This window comes from Colias eurytheme, chromosome 14 (assembly GCF_061535395.1).
Source record: "Colias eurytheme isolate Ceu_HAF_F1 chromosome 14, ilColEury1 Martin Lab GWU primary, whole genome shotgun sequence".
NCBI classification, from domain to species: domain Eukaryota; kingdom Metazoa; phylum Arthropoda; class Insecta; order Lepidoptera; family Pieridae; genus Colias; species Colias eurytheme.
In genome coordinates, this window is record NC_142993.1 from 116,461 (window position 1) to 140,421 (window position 23,961).

At 38.0% G+C, this 23,961-nt stretch overlaps 2 protein-coding genes across 2 annotated transcripts; one reads left to right on the top strand and one right to left on the bottom strand.

Moving 5' to 3' along the window:
• Positions 1-2,386: 2,386 nt before the first annotated feature.
• Positions 2,387-8,763, bottom strand: LOC149902637 (uncharacterized). Its single transcript, XM_090109407.1, has 5 exons — positions 8,487-8,763; positions 7,986-8,130; positions 7,205-7,413; positions 3,488-3,670; positions 2,387-2,904 (listed from the first exon to the last, which is right to left on the bottom strand). Exons 1-5 carry the CDS (start codon positions 8,550-8,552, stop codon positions 2,695-2,697), a joined length of 813 nt encoding a protein of 270 aa, XP_089965533.1. The 5' UTR covers positions 8,553-8,763; the 3' UTR covers positions 2,387-2,694.
• Positions 8,764-9,046: 283 nt separating this feature from the next.
• Positions 9,047-23,605, top strand: LOC149902638 (uncharacterized). The gene is made up of 10 exons (XM_090109414.1): positions 9,047-9,183; positions 9,363-9,483; positions 10,086-10,279; positions 12,479-12,761; positions 18,783-19,059; positions 19,396-20,478; positions 21,085-21,126; positions 21,475-21,653; positions 22,585-22,857; positions 23,282-23,605. Exons 1-10 carry the CDS (start codon positions 9,101-9,103, stop codon positions 23,402-23,404), a joined length of 2,658 nt encoding a protein of 885 aa, XP_089965540.1. The 5' UTR covers positions 9,047-9,100; the 3' UTR covers positions 23,405-23,605.
• The last annotated feature ends 356 nt before the right edge of the window (positions 23,606-23,961 follow it).

A 23,961-nucleotide genomic window follows, 5' to 3' on the forward strand; every position in this document is an offset into this window, starting at 1 on the left:
CGTAATACAGTTATTAATAAATCAGTCCAACTAAACATAAGTTAAATTATAAACCAACAACAACTTATTATAATGTAAAATATCAGTAACAATTTGTACTTAGGTAACGCGTCAACACAGAGTGCGTAATTATGCAAGTCATGGTGGAATAATGAACTTGAATTTAACGTACCTACCTATATACCAGGATAATAACAATATACGTGGAATATTTGTTGTTGTGATTAAAATATTCTTGTAAAGTTGGTCTTATAAAGCGGTTTACTCAGTTGCGTGCAAATACAAATATTTGCGTTCATGTACGTATGCAAAAAACATTTGCAAATGTCGTCTTACATTCGCGCGATTATGGAAAATTACAAGGGTGCGACTGATAAGGATAATGTTATCGATCAACGCCCTCCCAATTTCATGATTTTGATTTTCAACTTTTATCTTATAGGGAAGCTGTATTCTTACAGTGAGAGCACGGGATTATGAATATGATGATTACGATTCTGATTATTATGATGATGATGAGTATGATGGTCATAATGATGAGGACGAAATAAGGCACTCTGTGTATCGCGCGGGTAAAGTAAATAAATCAGTCTTGCTGCAGCGGCAGTTGCGGAGTATTCGGAACAGTCTTCGTTTCAGATCAGGTATTCATTACCAAATTATTGAAAAAGTCTATTCAAACTATTTACTTGTATCCAAATCGTGAAGAAAGACATTTTTTCTTCAATATAATTCAATTTAACATGGTATAATGTAAATAGTTCAAACGACTCAGTAATAAATAAAATTTAAATATAACTATAAGTACATACGCAATAATAAAATGTCAACTTACATCTAACACACGTTTTGGTTATCCACTTACAGCTAACGATTAATTCCAATTACTCTAATATAAATATATTATTTGTAGAATGTAGAATATGAAAATTTTGATAAAACTCGAATGGTTTTACACTCTTATTGTAACTATCTAGATTACTATCAATTTTACTGATCGTATTTATTCAAGTTGACGACGCTTCAGTTTTTGTAAGGTGGGTGAATTGTGGAAAAAATATAATAATAATAATAGCAATATCGTGTTTACGTTTCTAGTCTTAGTGTAAATAAATATATTGTATAAATAATATAAAAATAGGAACAAAAATAAATGCATTTTTATTATAACTTGACACAGAGGGCGCGGACACCGGGTTAGGCGCGGACTCGTAGGTTAGTTAATTATTAAAAAGAGCACTTTCAGGGCAGTGAATTGTAGCTTATATTATATTTATGATTTTTTTAAGTTTCCATCTTGAAATCATCTATAGCGTATTTAATTGTTTTCGTGTAATCACCAGTCATCACGATTTTTTGGCTAAAACTTTGGTGTAATTCGACAACATTTTTTTTAAACGATTTCACTTAAGTATAGTAATTTATTACATAAAGTATTTTTTTTAATTTTAAGTCTGTTCTCTATGGTATGAAGAACCCCAGTGTACCCTCGCCTTACAAGTGTCAACACAAATCAGTCAGTTGACTGAAACTTTAGCTCCTCACTTACAGTTCTATTAACTTAAGCTCTACCTTCTTGAAATGTATTTTCTCGACTTTCTTCTATAAGGTAGGTCAATTCTTGCCAAAAAATATTACAACTCCATGGGCTAATTAAGATTCTCTATGGATAAAAATTTGTAACATTTTTAAAATGACGTTTTTATATTTAAGTGTCGTTGTATCTTATTTTGGCAATAGAATGATAAGGCAATATTCAATACAGCTTTAGTTAACTGAACTATACACAAATAACTTAACAAAGAATGTTCGGTGGATCGTATACTTCGCCAGATATATTTATTGTGTATTTATATAACCCAATTAATAATTAAATTTTAAGGCATTTTCTTATTACATAAAAAATGGTCTTATTAATTGTGATGTCTTTACGTTTCATTAAAAATCGTTTAAAATATAAAAAAAAAAAACATGTCACACTTGTAAATTAGAGATGCACAATATAATGCAAGGAAATTGTTTTTACTTATGAGAGATATCGTTAGACCCTGGTTTTTTGTCATAAATTCTTATATAATATTTGATCTTATTCGAGTATTGGATTCACACAAATTTATTATTTGTATAAGGGTATTGAGAAATATCATTTAATTTTAAGATTCACATAGAACACACCGTGTAAAGAGGTACAAATTTTATCTTCAATAATTGTGTCCAATTTTGTATCAATAATTAAATATTATTTTTGAACATTGCTATAATAAAATGAAAAAAATACTGTTTTATATCAGGCGCCAGCCTGTGTATTGCGGACATAATGTGCGTACTGTGTATGTGTTGTGATTGTATGGTATGAGGGGCGCACGGTGTGATGTTCTCGGTACAATGCATATGTGTGATCGACGTTGCGAATAGACGCGGGCTGTTTGTATTACGCGTATGAATCTTTTGTATGTACGAGCGCTACTCATGTGCGGGTGTATTTGCGTGTATGTATGAGTACGACGGGTCGTGCGCGTGCGCAATGTGCATGTGTGAGTGTAGACACGCACCATGTGTCATAATATGCACAATGTATGTGTGAGTGTGACGAGTACGCACGCCCTATATGTTGCACTCTCTGCGCGTGTACGTGTGAGCGTGCGGCCACTACACGTCGTACTCCCTCCTTGCGCGCGTGTGCACTCGGCTCGGTTAGGCCTTGTAGCCGGGCGGCGGGCGCGCGCGCAGACACAGCGCCAGCGCCAGCAGCAGCGCGGCGGCGTGCGCGGCCAGCAGCGCGGCGGCGGCGGCCAGCGCGGCGGCCGCGCGCGCGCCGCACCCCGCCGCGTGCAGCCCCAGCGCGCCGCCCGACGCCGCCGCCACGCGCCGCGCCGACCCGCACGCCGCTACGTCCGAGGGGCTCTGCAACCACACATTCATGCTTTTACTTGAATAAAACTGATAAGCTTATTAGAGAGCATTTTGAACAACAACATTATTTTATGTATACGCCTTTAATTGTTTCTGTAAGATCTCCAAATAAATAAATAAACTTTTAATACAACCTCGATTACCACATAACGTGAGTCTGTTCATTTGTTGATTACATTAAAAGCATATATCTGTAAGCAAACATTTGCATTTTAAAAATACTTCATTTTCCACTCTACCATCAAATATGCATGGATCGTCTTTTAATCTAATGAAACGATAAACAAAAGCTTTTTTGACGATCAAAACTAACCACAAAAAAGAGCATGCTATAAAAAGTCATATCTTGTCTTCAAATAATCCGTCTCGAAGGACCATAAACTAATCAAAATGTACGAATACACTTAATACTTTATAACATTACACACAATTTAAAAACATACTATATATAGAACAAAATCATAAAATATGTGTATCAAACAAAAAACTTGATTTTAATTCGTAATTTATCGAGTCAAAATAATCACTAAACAAAATAACTATCTTCTGTACACTAGCAATAGTAACTCACCACACAGCACGACTCGGGCACATAGTAGTACGTGGGTTCAGCGGCCACACTGAGGTCCAATGTATCATCCCCTTGCCCCCCCTCCCCCGCGCCCCCCGCGCCCCGCTCCCCCGCGGCCAGCGCCTCCGCCACGCCCCACGCCGAGTGCTGCCAGTCGCGAGCACTGCTCGAGCCACAACATTCCAACTGGAATTGTTGGAAAGTACATAGAAATAAATATAAAACCAATATAGATTTAAATGATCACATGTAGAAATGCTATAAAACAGAAAATTGCTTTCGCTACAAAATTAACTATCAAGAATTAGTAGCAATGTCCCTTTTTTATATTATACTAGCTTTCCACCCGCAGCTTCGCCCGCGCAGTCAAAGAAAAACCCGCATAGTTCCCGTTCCCGTGGAATTTCCGGGATAAAACCTATCCTATTTCCCGAGATAAAAAGTAGCCTATGTCCTTTCTCGGGTATCAAAATATCTCTATACCAAATTTCATGCAAATTGGTTCAGTAGTTAAGGCGTGATTGAGTAACAGACAGACAGACAGAGTTACTTTCGCATTTATAATATTAGTATGGATTAACTGTATTTATGGAGTACAAAAAAGTATATTTAATTTCATTCATTAATTTCATTTCAATGTCTCTCTTAATGAAAAACGTATATTCACATACTTTATAAAAAAAAACCGTACCTACCACAATAACCTATGGTCTACTAAAACCAATTCAAAATGTTATGATAAATTAAGTTTATATCCATCATTTAAATATGAATCTTAATATAGCTTAATTGTACAATGTTAGTATTTTAAAATATATAAAATGAATGACTATTTATAAAACTTCTTAACTAGAATATCATCAAAATGAACTACACTTACGGCACGGTTAAGAACAAAGGGAATGTTTATCCCATGCTATTATTGTTAAAGAGGTGAAAGCACGACACATAAACACAACTTCCTGGCGAGTTGCAGCAGAAATGAGCTATAAAAGCTAAAAATGGAATGACGATAAACATCAGCTAACAATTTATGGCAAACACGCCGTAGCGCCTAGCGGGCGCGGCCATCGGTTACGAAACTAGAACCAACACAATAGACTGCAACTACAGTCCACTGAATAGAATAGTTAACATATTGTATTACTTTACTCCTTGTTTTCTGTAGTATGTAGATCTAATAGTGTCTGTTTTAGAGATCAACTTTATCTGTGGGCAGATTAACATTGCTACAATATTGAATGATGTAATGAGATTTAGCAGCGGAAGCTTTCTAGTAAATGAAATGAAATGTTTATCATATTATCCATACTAATATTATAAATGCGAAAGTAACTCTGTCTGTCTGTCTGTTACTCAATCACGCCTAAACTACTGAACCAATTTGCATGAAATTTGGTATGGAGATATTTTGATACCCGAGAAAGGACATAGGCTACCTTTTATTGCGAAATATGTACCACGGGCGAAGCCGGGGCGGACCTCTAGTAATATTATAAATGCGAAAGTGTGTATATTCGCTTTAATGTGACATGGCCATGGGTAATATTATAAATGCGAAAGTGTGTTTATTCGTTTTAATGTGACATGGCCATGGGTAACTTTTGACAGCGGTGAAACGACTCATACTAATGCGAATTTAACATCAGGGGAATCCGCGGGCAAATAAAATATAAGAATATTGTTTTCAATAAAAATGATGATGATGATATTGTTCATGAAAGGAAAATTTCTATAAGCTGGAAAATTTCCAAAAGAAAGGAAAATTTCTATACGCCAGGAAAATTTCTATAAACAAGGAAAATCTCTATACTTACGTCAGGAAAATTTCGATAAGGGTGCACTCACACACATCAGTCACCGTCAAGTCACCGATGACTGATCGGTGACGGTTTGTGTACGTATCCACAAACACCAGTCACCGTCATGTTGTCCGTCAGTCACGTCGCCGGTTTGACTGAATCATTGAACACATACATCAGGTTTGTGAGTGATTAGACGTGTGTCACGCTAGAGAACATGTAGCAATTGACGGTAGCACGACGCTGACTGAACTGAGACGTGACGGCACCGGGTGAGTGGGGATAAAAGTATGATACATGTATGGAAAGATTATTTGACGTGCCTGACCGGGGACGTCACTGATAGATTTCGTGCCGGCGACTGTCGTGTGGGAACAGAGTCATACTAGAACTATTGATACATATTTTTTTTTAATCCTGTCCGGTGACGTGCCGTGACGGTGACTGATGTGTGTGAGTGCACCCTAAGACAGGAAAATTTCTATCCGTCAGGAAAAATTCTATAAGCCAGGAAAATTCCTATAAGCCAGGAAAATTTCTATGCGTCGGGAAAATTTCTATGCGTCGGGAAAATTTCTATACGTCAGGAAAATTTCTATACGCCCGGAAAAATTCTGTTAGCCAGGAAAATTCCTATAAACCAGGAAAATTTCAGGCCGTCAGGAAAAATTCTATGAGCCAGGAAAATTTTTATACGTCAGGAAAAATTCTATAAGCCAGGAAAATTTCTATACGTCAGGAAAATTTCTATAAGTGAGGAAAATTTCTATACGCCAGGAAAAATCCATAAGTCGGGAAAATTACGATAAGTCGGGAAATTTTCTATAAGAAAGGAAAATTTCCATAAGTCCGGAAAATTTCTATACGTCAGGAAAAATTCCATAAGTCGGGAAAATTTCTATACGTCTGGAAAATTTCTATAAGCTAAGAAAATTTTAATACGTCAGGCAAATTTCTATGCGTCGTTAAAATTTCTATAAGCCAGCAAAATTTCTATAAGCCAGCAAAACTTCTATACGTCAGGAAAATTTCTATACGTCAAGGAAAATTCCATAAGTCGGGAAAATTTCTATAAGACAGGAAATTTTCCATAAGTCCGGAAAATTTCTATACGTCAGGAAAAATTATATAAGCCAGGAAAATTTTTCTATGTCAGGAAAATTTGTATACCTACGTCAGGAAAAATTATATACGCCAGGAAAATTTCATTTAAAGAAAAAAAGAATACTTGGGGCGTGATCTACAATAGATATCGAAGCCAATTTTTTTTTTTTTAGAATTTTTGTCTGTTTGTCTATATGTATGTCCGGGCTAATCTCAAAAAGTACTGCTAATTTGGTTCAGAGATAGCTTGAGCTCTTAACCTCTCAACCAATGAGAGGCCAGATGCGACCGCGACACAATAGATTTTCTATTGTGTCTGTGATTCCGGGGCCTGATGGATTAAGAAGGTCATATCCCGTAAATCCCACGATTTTTATTTGACTACGCTGGCAAAGCCGCTGTCGGAAAGCTACTTAAACTAATATATAAAAGATGCTTATTGCATGACTATTCCAGAACCACAATTAAAAACGGCTATTTTTGCAGGTAATTTATAGAGCTTAAAGGAAAAAAAAATATAATCGATCAACTGTCAAGTGGTTTTTGAGTTTAATCATGAAAGCGCACAAACAAAAAATCAGCATGTGTAAAGTGTCATGTGTGAAGTGTCGAGTGTAAAGTGTCGGATGTAAAGTGTCGTGTGTGAAAGTGTCAACGTTACTACTTTACATCCCTGCAGACACTGGTACAAATGACCAAATATTTTATGTATTTATTGTCTGTGAGCCTCTGTCGACAGGTTAATGGCGATAACGACAAAACAAATGATAGCATTTATCTAGATTAGTTCCAATGTGACGTGCAGCCTGCTCACCCCGGCCTGCAGCGCGTCGACGACGTGCGTGCTGGCGGGCAGGCGGCCGTAGTCGTGCCGCACGGTGTGCGCGAGGCGGTCGGCCAGCGCGCGGCGCAGCGCGGGCAGGTGCGCGGCGCCCCACCACGCCGCCGCGCCCTCCGCCACCGCGCTCAGCGCCAGCAGCGCGAACGCCGCCGCCAGCAGCGACGCCGACCCGCGCACCGCGCCTGCACAACCCCCCGAAACAAATTTTGTTGAGCGACAGCTGATCGGAATTGACGCTGGAGACTTTGTTTCGAGCCGCGTTCACAAGGCAACATTTGGCTCGCAACACATGATCCTCAATAAAAATATTTCCTTTCTAACTTCATAAAATTGTAAAAAACCATTTCAACAATTACAACTTAGCTTAGACACATAAAATTGAAAGAGTAGAATAAATTCAATTGCTCTGACAGCATCACCCAGTTAGTCAAGGCATTGCCCCGTATTGACAGAATATGCGAGCCATATGCCATAAAATCAAAATATCAAATTAAAGAAAGCTTTCAATTTAAAGTCAATTATTTTGTCATTATAGTATTATATCACTTATAATTCCAACAGACAAATGTGTTGGTTGAAACTTAAAAATATATAAGAAATACCTACGCTATGGTAGAAGTAAAAGTTACTGGCTCAACATGCTTTCTTCTTAATTTTTCTATATTGTTTATAAATTGTGAAAAATGCTATATAGACATAAAAATTAAAGTTGAATTAGAAAACTTAATAAATTAAATTATAATGCATTTCATACCTGCAAGTGCTGTGATAGCTCCGAGGGTGAGAGTCAAGCCCCAAATGGCCAAGGCTCCGAGGCCGGCCTTCCCTGAACCTGTCTCAGTTGCGCGACCGTCCCACAGAGCCCACCCGGCAAATGCACATGTGCCTACACCCACACACTGGAATTTTTGCAAATATTTACTAACAACTTACCAACTTCATTAATTACTGAAAAGAAAACTATATTGAACCTAACTATAAATGGCTAGAAGTTAAATTTTGTAAAATAATTAATATTTAAGAAATATATTAATTTTTGCCTTAATACCTTTTTAATAATATAATTATATTTTTATTTTAACTATTCTGGACATTATACCTACTTTTAGTACTAGCTGTAGGTACATATACAATGTTTACAATTTACATTGTTGACAGTTTTTAATATTCATGTAAAAATAAGCCATTATCTTTCTTATATTGTAAGATCATACATTTCATGAAATAAACAAGGTAAATATATCAAGGGACTTACCAAAAATATCACATTGAAGAGTATTAACAAACATTTCATCAAGGAATAACACTTAGACATGCCCATGTTTTATGTATTATACGATACCTTTGCACGGGAAGCTTACAGTTTATGTATTTCGTATTCTTTTCGATTTTTATAGCAAAGCTAACCTCCAGACAAGTGGAAACTTGCTCAAACTATGCAAAATTGTAACATAAATTACTTTTTATTTATTTTGTAAATTCCCATTGCCATTTCCTTTGCATATTTTAATTTAGGTCAAATCAAAACTCAAAGCTGAATTCTGAAAGCTGGAAATTGTTTTTGTATCTGTTAACTATTCTGCCTCTGCCAAAGATAAAATATAATACCATGGATTATGGAATGGAAAATGTTAAATTGAATTTTAGCATATTTATAATTATTAAGTAATAGTAATTTATTATTAAATAGTTATTATTTTAAAAGAAAATCTTCAGAATAATATGTAAACCATAAATCTAGAGATGACTGACATAAACAATTTTAAGCGAAGTAGAATTCGATGCATAGATAATCAATACTACCGAGAGCGCGAACACGAACAAAGTTTTGACAGCGAACATGGAAAGTCCTCTTGAAAACATAAATAAATGGCCACCGTTTATGTTACGTTCTTCCTAATCGTTCAATTCTATGTTTGTAAAATGGAGGATGATACCGAAGATAGGTTAATGTAAGTTACAACCGTTACAAAAGTATATTTACGTTGTTTATAGTGAAAGTTTGTGTTACACAGTTTGAAAATTAAAATTGGGGTCTCTTGACAGAAAGTTTCGCGCCACTAGCAATAACATTGTGTTATGTCCGCGACGCTACCGAGTAATGTTATCAATGGAAGCGTGTTGTTTACAGGAAAATATCGAGGAGAGACACACGTTGGAGCATGAATTCCCAAAGACTAGAAGAAATAGTGGCGGAGTTGATGAAGCCCATCAGCGACGTCCGCCGAAACTTCGACACGGACCTCAGCGCGGTAAGTCCCGATGCTCGCGTCCCTGTTCCAGACTTCAGCGAGCCCCGTATCTTATTGAAAATGTAATGTCTGTTAATTATACGGCCTTCCTCAAATTTGTTTTCCATTTCATTAATGATTTCCATACATGCAAATATTGAATCAAAATAGCTATAATTTTTTTAATGTAAATAGTTCATAACAGTATGAACGAATTTTAAAGAAAGCCACTCAGAGTCCTTTCTTTTTTTAAAATTATCCATTTTTAAATTTACTATAGCCATATGAACAAAATTATGTTGTTAGATTTGGTATCAATTTTCTAATATTAACTATAAACTAAACAAAACTTGTATGGCTGCCTTGTTTAGAAAGATGACCTTGAGGTAATAAGATGCATGCAATAACCAAATTTTATTGAAATTGCATATATGCAAAATAGTTACAAAAACATTGAAGCGAAACCGATTGTTAACCAATTCCATATATATAATTATAATATACAATAATATTAGTATATTTATACACATATTGAATTCACAATTTATTTGTTCTCATACATGTTTCTTCCACATGGATATATATTTATTATGTTCTAGTATTATATAGTATATTTGTTGTAGTTGTTGGAGGAATACCTGACGGAGGCGGGGCTGCATGCCCTGGAGCAGAGTGAGGAGGACCCGAGCCCCACAGAGCCCAACTTTGCAGAGATCGCTCTGTTGCTGCAGCAGTCTGCTAACATTTACAGTCGGAAAGTTGACTTCCTCTATCAACATGTGCTCAGTGTCAGTGACTCGTTAAATAATAGCATAGCGTGAGTACTTATTGCATTACTAGTTTTAATTAAGCTTATAATACTCAGATGTGTAAAGGTTATTATAATCTAAAATATTTAAAACGTGTAAAATGCAAATTTAAGTATCAATTATGATATAATCTCTTATCTAATCAAAGCAATAAATATCATGCATTTGGATGATTAATTAAATAAGAAAAATGTTCTACTAAATGCACTCTGCATTTATAAACTATAGCCTTATAAATTACATTAAGTTTTCTTGTGGTTAGTAATACAAGATAAGAGCGTAAAGGGGAAATGATTTCCAAACATACATTGCCAAAACTCATTAAACAATTGAGTGAATGTGCTGACCTTGAGCCGAGTAGTGCGCTATTATCTATCTTATTTTGTAAAATAAATACAAGTGTTAATTCTCTGTGAGACGGCCACGCTTATCAAATTTTATAATACGCCTCTTCATTTGTATTGCAAATTTTGCGAACTGTATATTATAATTTATTGACAGTATGGTGATTTGAATTACCAAATAATATCTGCATTTGATAAATGATAAGTAATTTGTAATTTCGCACATCTACAGCCTCTATTTAGTGTTGCAAATTACAATTACTGTTCAACATTTAAATGTTTGTAGAAATACATATTTAATTTTACAAAAACTAATTCTCCATTGAGTGAATAGCAAGTATGAAATGATCTCATGTCTTTGTGAAGATAGCCCTACTTTAAATAACAATTTTGATAGTACAAGAAGATATGAAGCTCAATGTATTCTTTTGTTAGCACACACCGTAAGCCGAGTATATTTATATAGCCCATTTTCAACAACTAAAAAAACATAGGTTTACAATATACATGTACTTACAATGCCTATCTGTGTGTCTGTGTGCTGTTATTAAAACAAATCAAATTTATTAAGTCAAATATTTGATTTATTTTTAAAATTGTAAGACTTCCATTCCAAAACTAGGTATGTATATTGTATACCATTTGTATACATATTATCTTCTTTTTTTATTGCAGTATTGTGGGATAACCTTATTGTAAAACAACTATTTCACTACTTTTACCTATTTGTACAGTAACTAAATCTCAATGTATTCTTTCAACCCATAATATATTATGCAGTTTATGCAGATATTGTGTATATCAAACTTGTAAGTTTGAAACTTGAAATTATGATAAATGAAGATCCTAATCTTGAATAGATTTTGTTTGAGTGGTACTGGAAATATTATATGTAATCAGTATTAATTTGAAAGTCTGTGTTGTTAAATAGTGCAACCTGGATGTCATTGGCTCAATTACTGATGACAAGCAACACGCTGAACACCCTTTTAGATGGAACACTTTTAATTATTTGTAATAACTGTCCTAAAGTCATCAGACATTAACAAAAGTTAGTAATAGCATGTGTCGCGGTAAGATTGTAGAAACTGTTATATTGTAATCTAACTCGCGACAATGAAAACTGTCGAAAAATTGTGATCCATAAAGATATCCATTAGCTTGCAATTCGTCGCATTATATTTCTTAAAATATAATACGAATATATCGCAGTTATGTATTATACAGATAATTTACTTTTCCAAAACGTCCATCAGGTGCAGGTTGCGCGTCGACGGTCCTATTTCTGTGTGGTTTTTAAACAAACTGAACGTAATCTAAATCGTATCGAAACCCAATTCAAAATTTGAAAGTTCCCTATGAATAGATTATCATCTACCGAAAAAAGGTGCTAAATTGCAAATAGATGTTATGGATCCCAATTTTTTAACAGATTATAATGTGGTGTGAATTTATCCTAGAGATTGTAATCTAACAGTGTTTACAATTTTATGGTGAAATAATTGTACCATTAGAAAAATTGGTAAACAGTATTTGATAAAGTAATCTTCAACATATTAAGTGTTTTCTGTTGGTACTTTTATGAAAAATTAGTGCCAAACTGCATAAGTGCCAGGAAATTTAATTTAAATTATAGGTATCCTTTAAAACTCCTTCTAACTTCTATCCACAATTTTCATATGTGGTAACAATGGTAACTATCATGTTTGTTTTTCTATACTTATAAACTTCTATTACATATTTTCTATTCTTTCTACCATCTTGAAGCTACAAATCTAGTATTCATACACCTAATAGAGCAAATTTTGACAATTTTGCGAGTTTGTATTGTCTCTAAATTCTATAAAATGTTCTATTTTCCAGAGAAGAAACAGTGCACGAAGATGCAGAACAGGTGCAATCATCATCAGCGAACAGACGCAGGACGAGAGGCCAAGCGGGTCCCGAGGAGTTCGCGCCGATAGCACTGGAGCCCAGCTCTAGCGGCCGGCGGGACTGCGCAGGGCTTCGCCCCCCGCCCACGCTGCCGCGCATGTACATAGAGCTGGAGCCGCGCCAGCTCACTGATGCCGACGTGCAGCTGCAGGATGCCGCGGGGGAACCCATCGGAGTGCTGGCTGACTTCCATGTGGGATGGAGACTACAAGTAAGGGATTTGTTACGTGATAATAATTAAATTAAATCGAAGTAACTTTAAAGCACAGACAATTAGTATTAACATTGTCACTGTGAATGGGCTAAAATCACAGCAAAATGAAAAGTTTAATTAATACATATGTTATGATTGTAAAGTGTAATTAGGTCAGTAGCAAATAAACAATCGTCTTGAGAGAACGCATTTTTATTTCAAGCCACAAGCATCATTCAAAACCAACCTTTATTGCAATAACATATGGTCCATAATCGAGCCGGATAAGTTGCAGTGAGCAAATATAAGTTTGCAATATTGTGAATGTGAAAACAACAAGTCATCGCGCGACTGATTCATACAATTGAAGTTATAAGTTTTAACAACAAAATTATTTACAAAAGTAATTATGTCGTCGGTTGAACAATTATTAGAACAACTGGAGGATTGTGCTACTTTGATTAAAAAGGCTTTAATAAATCACAAAAAAGCCCCAAAAGCTAGATTAACAAAGGGATATTTGAAAGTGAGATCTCAAGTTGTAGACGATTATTGGTCAGCGTTTAAGGGTCTTCATGGATCTCTTCTAAAGTTAGTACCGCAACAGGAAAGGACAACATTACCATACTTCGTAAATGAAGAATATGACTTGTGCGAAGAACAATACATTTTGTTGAAGACAGAATTAACGGATTTGTTGGAATCGAGTTCAAGTACTTCGACGGCCGTAGCGGATTGTAAAGGAGAAGTGCAGTGGGTTGCGTCGGAAGCTAAATTACCTAGAATGGATTTACCAACATTTTCGGGTTGTTATGAAAATTGGCAAGTTTTTGAGGACTGTTTTATAACATTAATACATAATAATACCCATCTAAATAATTTTCAAAAACTACATTATTTAAAATTGTGTCTAACAGGCGAAGCTAGTGCTACATTGAAGCATTATCAAACTACTGAAAACAATTATATTCCAGCTTGGGATACGCTCAAAAAACGTTATAGTCATAAACGACTAATATTAAATGCATATTTAAAAAAGTTATTTATGCAAAAAAAGGTTCAAATTCAGTCTTCAAGTCAGTTAAAATCATTTATCGATGTAACTAAAGAATGTATTATTGGTTTAAAAAATATAGGGATTTGCACGGAGTCTTGGGATCCAATTTTGTTGTTTATTTCGTCTCAAAAATTAGACCACGAAACGCATAAAGAATGGGAAGATTACGTTAGTTCAACTCTCAACTTAACATCTGATGTATTTCCTACTTTCAATAATTTGGTTACGTTCTTAGAAGGAAGAATTCATGCTTTAGAGTTAACAACGACAGGCAATAGAACTTTAAAAGAACGCTCATATCATGTCGCGAATATTAATGATAAAATTTGTATTTTTTGCAACAAAGATAATCATATTCTTAGTCATTGTAAGGAATACGGGAAACTACAACCGAAAGAACGCAGCGCCTTCGCAAAATTAAAAGGTTTATGTTATAATTGTTTAGTACCGGGCCATACACTTATATATTGTAATCACAAGGCATCGTGCAGAATATGTGGTAAACGACATCATTCCCTCCTTCATGAACCTGGAAAGAAAAGCTTTACTCAAGAAGAAAATCAAAACTCGACACAATTATCTTTGCATACTAATGTAGAAGAACAACATGAAGAAGATGACATTTTAGAAGAGGTCAATGGTAGCGATGCTACAATAACTTCACACATGGCTACACAACCATCTACGGCGTTACTCGCAACTGCTATTTTACCTGTCAAGGGGACGTCAGGACAAGTATTATATTTACGTGCTCTGATCGATCAAGGCTCTCAGGCGACGTTTATAAGTGAAAGAGCAGCTCAACACATAAAGGCAAAAAGGTTGCCTGTCAATGGAACAATATCAGGTGTTGGGTCCACATTAACAAGAACAAATCATATGATTCAACTTGAACTTGGTTCAAGGTATGATGATCAACTTAATCTGAAGGTTAATGCGTATGTTATATCTACCAAACTTACAACACAACTTCCAAATAAGTTAATACCAATTGGTGATTGGCCGCACATTCAGGGCTTAAATTTAGCAGATCCAAGTTTCAACAAGCCCGGGAAGATAGATTTATTATTGGGAGTCGAAGTTTACGCACAAATTATGCTAGGAGAATTAATTAAGGGTCCACCAAACACTCCTTGCGCTCAGAATACAATGTTAGGTTGGATTATATTTGGAAAAACAAACACACAATACGAAAACAATAACGTTATTTCTCTTCATTGTCTAGATGTCAAGATAGATGAAATGATGAAACTATTGTGGGAACTAGAACCAATAACTAAACGTGAATTAACACCTGAAGAAAGACGCTGTGAAGAAATTTATTCATCAACACATTCGAGAACTAAAGATGGAACATATATAGTGAAGTTGCCTTTGAAAAGAGACCCACCTATGGTAGTTCAAGGGAGAACAAGAGAAATAGCTTTAAAGAGACTAGAATATTTAGAGAAGCGCTTTGAAAAGAATAAAGAGTTGAAGGATGATTATGCTAAGGTGATTCAAGAATACCTCGAATTGAATCATTTAGAAGAAGTTTCCGAGGACGATAAAGATACTGCAGCTGTCTATCTTCCACACCATGCGGTCGTGAGAACAGACAAGGATACTACTAAAACAAGAGTAGTTTTCGACGCGTCATGTAAAGGTTTGAATAATGTGTCCCTTAACGACGACTTGATGGTGGGACCGACATTGCAAGAAGATTTAAGGTACCTAATTATGCGTTGGAGATTGAAACCAATTTGTTTTGTTGCCGACATAGAGAAAATGTACAGAGCAGTTATTGTTGAGCGTGACCATCAAGATAATCAAAGAATACTGTGGCGCAATAATCCAAGTGATGAGGTTCGAGACTATAGACTGCTGCGAGTAACCTTTGGCACCGCATCCGCACCATTCTTGGCCATTCGAACTTTGCATCAGGTAGCTAATGATGAAGGTAGAAATTATGATATCGAGTCAAAAATAATTAAGGAAGATTTTTTGTAGATGATTTGATTTCTGGACGAGACACGGTGGACGAAGCTGTAGATTCTGCAAACAAAATAACACAAATATTAAATAATGGTGGCTTTTTGATCAAGAAGTGGTCATCAAACAGTGAATCGTTTTTACAACAATTGAAACCACTTCAGATTAATTCTGAAACAAATATAGATATAAAAACTGAAGGAATAATTAAAACCTTGGGACTTACCTGGAATCGGATCCACGATGAATTAAGATATCAATTAAAATTTAAAACTACACCTGAAAAACTAACTAAAAGGATAATATTAGCCGAAGCACAAAAATTATTCGATCCTCTTGGCTTTTTGGTTCCGACAATAATTCCTGCAAAAATAATTATCCAAAAACTCTGGGTTCAAGGCGTTGCTTGGGACGAAGAGACATCACCTGAAATAAAAAAGGAATGGTTAATATTAAGAAAAGGATTAGAAAAGGTTAATGAAGTGAAAATAAAAAGATGGTTACATACATTTAAGGATTCGATGAATACTATCACTGTTCATGGATTTTGTGACGCTTCTACGGTGGCCTACGCAGCAGCTGTGTATTTGAGAGTAATAATGAATGATAAACAAATACACACCGGGTTGATAGCAGCAAAGGCAAGAGTCGCTCCAGTTAAACCAGTTTCTTTGCCAAGATTGGAACTTTGTGGAGCTGTAATTCTTTCTAGGCTACTTACACAAGTTCAAGAAGCACTTAGAATATCTAACAATCAAATTTTTGCATGGACAGACTCAAAGATAGTTATGGCATGGTTAACAGGTGACCCAGCTCGTTGGAATGTTTTTGTGAGCAATCGAGTAGTTGAGATAATAGATAATATAGGGAATAAAAAATGGCATCACGTAACATCGGAAAATAATCCTGCGGATATAGCAAGCAGAGGAGAAAACTTACCTGATCTAATAAAAAATAAATTATGGTGGAATGGGCCAAAATGGCTACATACTGATGATATTCCCTTTGCAAAGGGTAATCCAGATTCAACGGACTTAGAAAGAAAGAATACTATTATGCTAAATTTAAAAATCGAGGACACAATTAAAAATACGCTAAAATTCGAAATATTTGATTCTTTACAGGAAATGCTACGAGTGATAGTGTATGTTTTAAGATTTTTGAATTACAAAAGGGGACAAATTACAACTGATAAAGGCATTAAGGTAATAGAAATGGAAGATGCATTAAAAAGAATAATAAAAATAGAACAAAGAAAGGATTTTGCAGAAGAAATAGAAAGGTTGAAGAATAAAAGAAATTTAAGCAAAAACAGCAAACTCCTTTCTCTGAATCCAATATTAGATGAGGCTCACATTCTCAGGGTGGGCGGTAGAATAAGACACGCGAACATACCTTTAGATTCGAAACACCCGATGATTCTTAGTTCCGAAAGCGATTTGGCCACGTTAATCATCGCAGATGCGCACAAGAAAACATTGCATGGGGGTTTGGAACTCACGTTAAACTATTTAAGAGCTCGTTTTTGGATTCTGAGGGTGAAGTCAACAGTCAAAAAATATATACATAAATGTATAATATGCGCTAAACTTAAAGCGAGTAGTAGTTGTCAACTTATGGGAGACTTACCTAAAGCACGAGTCACTCCAGCACGACCCTTCATAAATTCTGGTGTTGACTTTGCAGGTCCCTATGATATATTAATGACTAGAGCACGAGGTGTGAAAACTACAAAGGCATATATTTCTATTTTTGTATGTATGTGCACAAAGGCCATACATATAGAATTAGTAGGCGATCTGTCCTCACAATCGTTTATAGGTGCTTTCAGACGATTTGTAGCACGACGAGGCAGGTGCACAGATATTTGGAGTGATCAGGGAAGAAATTTTGTTGGAGCTAACAAGGAATTAGTAGAAGCATGGTCACAGGCTGGTCTCAATTTCAAGGACAACATAGCAGACATTCTAGCACAAGAGGGTACACAGTGGCATTTTATTCCTGCCTACAGTCCTAATTTTGGAGGTCTTTGGGAGGCGGGAGTGAAATCAATGAAATACCACCTCAAAAGAATATTAAACACAAATGTAACATTTGAAGAGATGACTACAATTTTGTGTGAAATTGAAGCTTGTTTAAATTCACGTCCACTGTGTTCAAAGGCCAGTAATGATATTGATGATGTAGATGTGCTCACACCTGGACATTTCCTAATTGGTGAAGCTCCAATTACTATCCCAACCCCAACCTTGTCAAATTTACAGACAAATTATTTATCACGATGGCAGCACACGCAAAAACTAGTACAAACCTTCTGGTATCGCTGGCAGTCGGAATATTTAACTCGACAGCAACAAAGACCAAAATGGCAAACAAAACAATCTGAAATGGACGTAGGAGATGTGGTTGTGATAAAAGAAGATAATTTACCACCCAGTAAATGGGCCCTTGGTCGCATTGTTGAGAAACATCCTGGAGAAGATGGTATTTGTCGAGTGTATAGCATTAAATATCGCGGTAAAATAATAAAACGTTCCGTTACTAAGTTATGCCAATTATCAATTAAATAAACAGTTAATGAATAACTTATATATAATAAGTTTGTTTATGTTTAATTGAACTTACCTTACCTATTGTATTGTTTTACATTGTAAGTTTTGTGTTAAAACCCGTTTTGGTGGGCGGCATGTTATGATTGTAAAGTGTAATTAGGTCAGTAGCAAATAAACGATCGTCTTGAGAGAACGCATTTTTATTTCAAGCCACAAGCATCATTCAAAACCAACCTTTATTGCAATAACAACATATATTTTTAGGTTTTGCAACTTTCCATCAGTATAGAACTTGTTCTGTTAGAAAAAAGTCAATGTAAGAAAATAAGTATGTATACAGCTAAAATAAATTGTACAGTAGTGTGTGTGCCACGATTAAACTTTTGTCGAGTCCTTGAAATAAAATTAAACACAGAATACTATAATTTATCGCCAATAACCACAACAAACTATCTACAGGGTGGTTTCCTAGTGGAGGAGCTAGAGAGCACGGAGTACCGCGGCGGGCCGCAGCTGCTGGAGCAGCTCCGCACTAGGCCCACCCCCCCGGCGCCCCCCACCGCGCCCCCCCTCACGCTGCCGCAGCTGGCCGCCACGCCCCCGCCCCCCTCGCCCCTCCTGCCGCCCTCCCCCTTCAACTGCTCCACGCCGCTGCCGCCCGCCAAGCGCGAGCGGAAGCGCCGCTGTGACGCGCTGCCCGACGTCTGCGGCGCCGCCAAGCTGCTCGTGTGCGAAGGTAGCTTATAGGACTTATAATAATTAAATTTATATGTTGTTTTAATTTAAAGATATATGTATTGAAATTATTGTATGTGTCTCTGAATAATAAATTGTATTCAAATGACTACTAGTAGACAACAACAACAAACATTTGATGTTTCATTACATTCGTACATATTCATTATGTTTGTCAATTTACATAAATAAATTATTCGCTAGCTACTTTGAATATAGATTTCGCTATGACATAACCATAAAAAAGGAAGAAAAATAATTTATAAGAGAAAAATAAACAGTTCACATTGGCTCACTCACGTGACAGTGTGGTGTTTAAATAACATATCGTTTGCAGAGGTGCTGATAAAGCTGAGCAGCTGTTCGTTGAGCGAGTTCAGCGTGCCGCAGCGCTGGATCCAGCGCGTGGTGCAGCGCCGCAGCGGGGCCGTGCTCGCCGCGAGACTGCGGACTCGGAGACATACGGAGCACACAGGTACACACACACTGAGCAGCTGTTCGTTGAGCGAGTTCAGCGTGCCGCAGCGCTGGATCCAGCGCGTGGTGCAGCGCCGCAGCGGGGCCGTGCTCGCCGCGAGACTGCGGACTCGGAGACATACGGAGCACACAGGTACACACACACTGAGCAGCTGTTCGTTGAGCGAGTTCAGCGTGCCGCAGCGCTGGATCCAGCGCGTGGTGCAGCGCCGCAGCGGGGCCGTGCTCGCCGCGAGACTGCGGACTCGGAGACATACGGAGCACACAGGTACACACACACTGAGCAGCTGTTCGTTGAGCGAGTTCAGCGTGCCGCAGCGCTGGATCCAGCGCGTGGTGCAGCGCCGCAGCGGGGCCGTGCTCGCCGCGAGACTGCGGACTCGGAGACATACGGAGCACACAGGTACACACACACTGAGCAGCTGTTCGTTGAGCGAGTTCAGCGTGCCGCAGCGCTGGATCCAGCGCGTGGTGCAGCGCCGCAGCGGGGCCGTGCTCGCCGCGAGACTGCGGACTCGGAGACATACGGAGCACACAGGTACACACACACTGAGCAGCTGTTCGTTGAGCGAGTTCAGCGTGCCGCAGCGCTGGATCCAGCGCGTGGTGCAGCGCCGCAGCGGGGCCGTGCTCGCCGCGAGACTGCGGACTCGGAGACATACGGAGCACACAGGTACACACACACTGAGCAGCTGTTCGTTGAGCGAGTTCAGCGTGCCGCAGCGCTGGATCCAGCGCGTGGTGCAGCGCCGCAGCGGGGCCGTGCTCGCCGCGAGACTGCGGACTCGGAGACATACGGAGCACACAGGTACACACACACTGAGCAGCTGTTCGTTGAGCGAGTTCAGCGTGCCGCAGCGCTGGATCCAGCGCGTGGTGCAGCGCCGCAGCGGGGCCGTGCTCGCCGCGAGACTGCGGACTCGGAGACATACGGAGCACACAGGTACACACACATACACAAACTGCTGGTGCGCACACAAACACACATGTACCTCACACGAACGAGCGCACATACTCACACAGCACGCATATACATGTACACGTAGACTGCGGTCACGGAAACATAGGGACCAAACAGGTACACACACTCGTGCAAACACAAACTGTAAGCTCGTACGCACACAAACACACATGTACGGGCCCTCACACGAACGAGCGCACCTACTCACACAGCACGCATATACATGTACACGTACAGACACGGACGTACGCACGTCGCTACACATACATGGATATGTTTTGTGCTGCATAACATACTCATGCGCATTATGTATACATGTAATTTTACATATGCATAATGTAATATGTGTATTGTGTATACTCGCACACGACAATAAGATCGAAAGTTAGGAAACATCATTGCTTTGCTTTGCAAAGCCTGTAAATTGTAAACAAACCGTTTTTAAAATTGTCCAAAGCAAAAAAACTGTTCTATTCTAATCATCTTGAGACTCAAATGCAAGTTCAGCCAAATGTTAATTCTGCTTTTCAATATTCCTATAGATAATTATTTTTACATACTTATTATAAATACATGTTATTGTTTCAGAATTTAAAGGATTCGATATTTCCAATGGATCTGACGTCGGAGGTGAGTTATAATTTATTAATTTGACATAATTGTCTCCCTTCTATCTTTATAATATTTTTTTGTTGGTATAAGGAACACGGATTTATTTAAGTGGCGACTATATGCAATAAACATAAAGTTAAACAAACTTGTTTGTGTACAAACATGGTTTTTAATAAACAAATACATTTTATGTTAGTCAAATTAATTTGTTAGTTAAATGTATTTATTTACTTAAATACTTTATTGTACTGCAAACAAAAAAATCCAAAAAGAAGACTTATGCTAAAGACACAGCACAGATGGCGGTCTTATCACTTATAAGTGATTTCTTCCAGGCAACCAACTGAACTGTATGTGGTGTTGCAGGTTTCCTGGGTTGGGAGGGCTCGGAGGCGGCAGCAGGGCGCGGCGCGACGGAGGCCGAGCTGCGGCGGCGGCGCCCCGACGACAGCGACGACGACGGCTTCTTCGAGCTCAGCTGCTGCAGCGACGACCCCGCGCCCGACCCGCCCGCCCACGCGCCCGCGCAATCAGACCACAATATTGTGAGTGCGAGCGACTCACCTAACGAACAATCTATACTGTAGATACGAGTTCACACTCGTATACGCAGGGGATGGGATTGGCTCGTTACGTCGCCAGTAACTGGGGTAGACACACGTCCGCTCACGCCCGCGGCTGCTGCGTGACTGTGCTCCCCACTACCCGCGAACCCGAGACATCCGGGGATATAGTACCTATACTTTACTCAAACACTACATATACTAATACATATTATAAAGTTGAAGAATTTATTTGTTTGTTTGAACGCGCTAATCTCGGGAACTACTGGTCCGATTTGAAAAATTATTTCGGTATTGGATAGCCCATTTATCGAGGAAGGCTTTAAGCTATATATCATCACGATAAAACCAACAGGAGCGGAGTAATGCGGGTGAAACCGCACAGAACAGCTAGTATAGTAGATAAGCCAACTGGCCTAACAGCTTTTGTAGTTTAAAAGCTTAATAGTACACATATACACTAGGAGACGCGCATAATATTTATAGTACAGGGACAGCTAAGTAACTTAAAAGTGAATCTGCTACATAAAGTAATACTGTCACCATGGACGTATAAAAAAAGGCGGACGGTATATCGCCTAAACATTGAATGAAGCCTAGTAATGGCGGCGAAACATCCATGTGTGTGTGCCATGTTGCCATGGCAACAGCTGTCCTGATGACAATGGCGGCTGTATTTTTTTCTATAAATTTTGCCGTAATAATTTAGTAATTAAAATATAAAAGAAATAACTTGCTTCCCTGTGGAATGTAATCCCTTGTGTTTTGTTATTTAAAATTGTACTGTTGCGACACCATTTAACCACGCAAGACGGCATTTTAAATATTTTTTTACTAAAATTTGTTTATTCTTATGGAACAAATAAAGCTTTATTTATTTATTTATGTCCTAACATTTATATGAAACTTGCAGAGTTCACTAAATGAGAACCCCGAGTGGTACCTATGGCGGGAGAGCGTATTAGCGCGCAGCAGTGAAGCAGCGCCCGACGTGCAGCTGACCGCCGCGCGCTTATTACGACGCCTTCGCCCCGCCACGCCTTCGCCCGCCACGCCTTCGCCCGCCACGCCTTCGCCTTCGCCCGCTTCGCTTCCGCCCGCCAAGCATATCGATGAGCTGCTGCGTGCAGAGAACCAAGAGCACGGCACGCATCCCGCGCATCTTACACTCGCTGCGCTGTTTCTGGTAACATATCCTTTGATATAACACAGTAGTAGTAGTACAGTCCCATTTTGCAGATTGATTAAAAATAGCGTTAGAATTTATTATTTAAAGCAGCAGCATTAAACGATAATAACATTTAAATGAAACTGTATGTGTGTAGAACTGGCTTTATTTCATTATGTACTAGCGGTCCGCCCCGGCTTCGCCCGTGGTACATGTTTACGTTTTTTCTACATAAGAACCATCCTCGTACTTCAAGGAATATAATAAAAAAAGAATTATCGAAATCGGTTCAGCCTTTCCCGAGTTATGCGCTTACCAACACATTTTGCGATTCATTTTTATATATAAGAAGATATATTGAATTCACCATAATAATTCTAAAATCATTCAATTACCCAAAATTTTAAACAACTATTAACCGCTAACTTCTAATTTATTACAGGCGAACAGCGGTAACATAGAGATAATCCAAGGGGAGCCGCTAAGTATAAACTCGTTCCACATGCGGCTGCTGTCGGACGACGAGTCGCTACTGCGGCCCGCCGCCATTGCGGAGTTCAGCTGAGACTCTACTCTAACTTATATGTGAATATTACCATAGCTATGTGAATATACCCATAGAGGCCACCCCTACGGGTATCCCGGCATAGATCCTACATGAGTGACTGCTAGTGCGTGAATACATACGTAAAGGAAGACTATTTTCGTACTGCAAGCGTGAAATAATTGCTACACAACAGGAAACGTGTGTTATAAGTGTGCCAAGAAACAAGAAAAAACCATGCTATTGACATTTTGTGCATCAGTAGCACATCTCTATACTACCTCTAGTTTGTATATAATATAGGTGGTACATGAGTAAAACAATACGAATTACATATCACATACTACAACAATTTATGCAAATATATATTAAAAAATGGAAATTGACACTATACTTCATTGCTCCTCATCATGACTGGACTATGCTACATCCTCGATATAAATAACAAGTAATTATATAAAATAGGGACACATTATATTCGGACTATATTCACAAGAGTGTATTATCTGCAAGGAGTACAAAAAGAATCTACAAAGTAGATCTTTATACAAAAAGAAATACAAATTACTATAATCAAA

Bases quoted from the DNA above. Each gene is read 5' to 3' on its own strand.
- LOC149902637 (XM_090109407.1), bottom strand. From the start codon at position 8,552: ATGGGCATGTCTAAGTGTTATTCCTTGATGAAATGTTTGTTAATACTC. The intron at 7,414-7,985 runs GTATGAAATGCA...GGGGTTGTGCAG, and splicing joins AGCTATCACAGCACTTGCAG to GCGCGGTGCGCGGGTCGGCG. The intron at 2,905-3,487 runs GTGGTGAGTTAC...GTGTGGTTGCAG, and splicing joins ATGTGCCCGAGTCGTGCTGT to AGCCCCTCGGACGTAGCGGC.
- LOC149902638 (XM_090109414.1), top strand. From the start codon at position 9,101: ATGGCCACCGTTTATGTTACGTTCTTCCTAATCGTTCAATTCTATGTT. The intron at 9,484-10,085 runs GTAAGTCCCGAT...TATTTGTTGTAG, and splicing joins TCGACACGGACCTCAGCGCG to TTGTTGGAGGAATACCTGAC. The intron at 12,762-18,782 runs GTAAGGGATTTG...AACTATCTACAG, and splicing joins ATGTGGGATGGAGACTACAA to GGTGGTTTCCTAGTGGAGGA.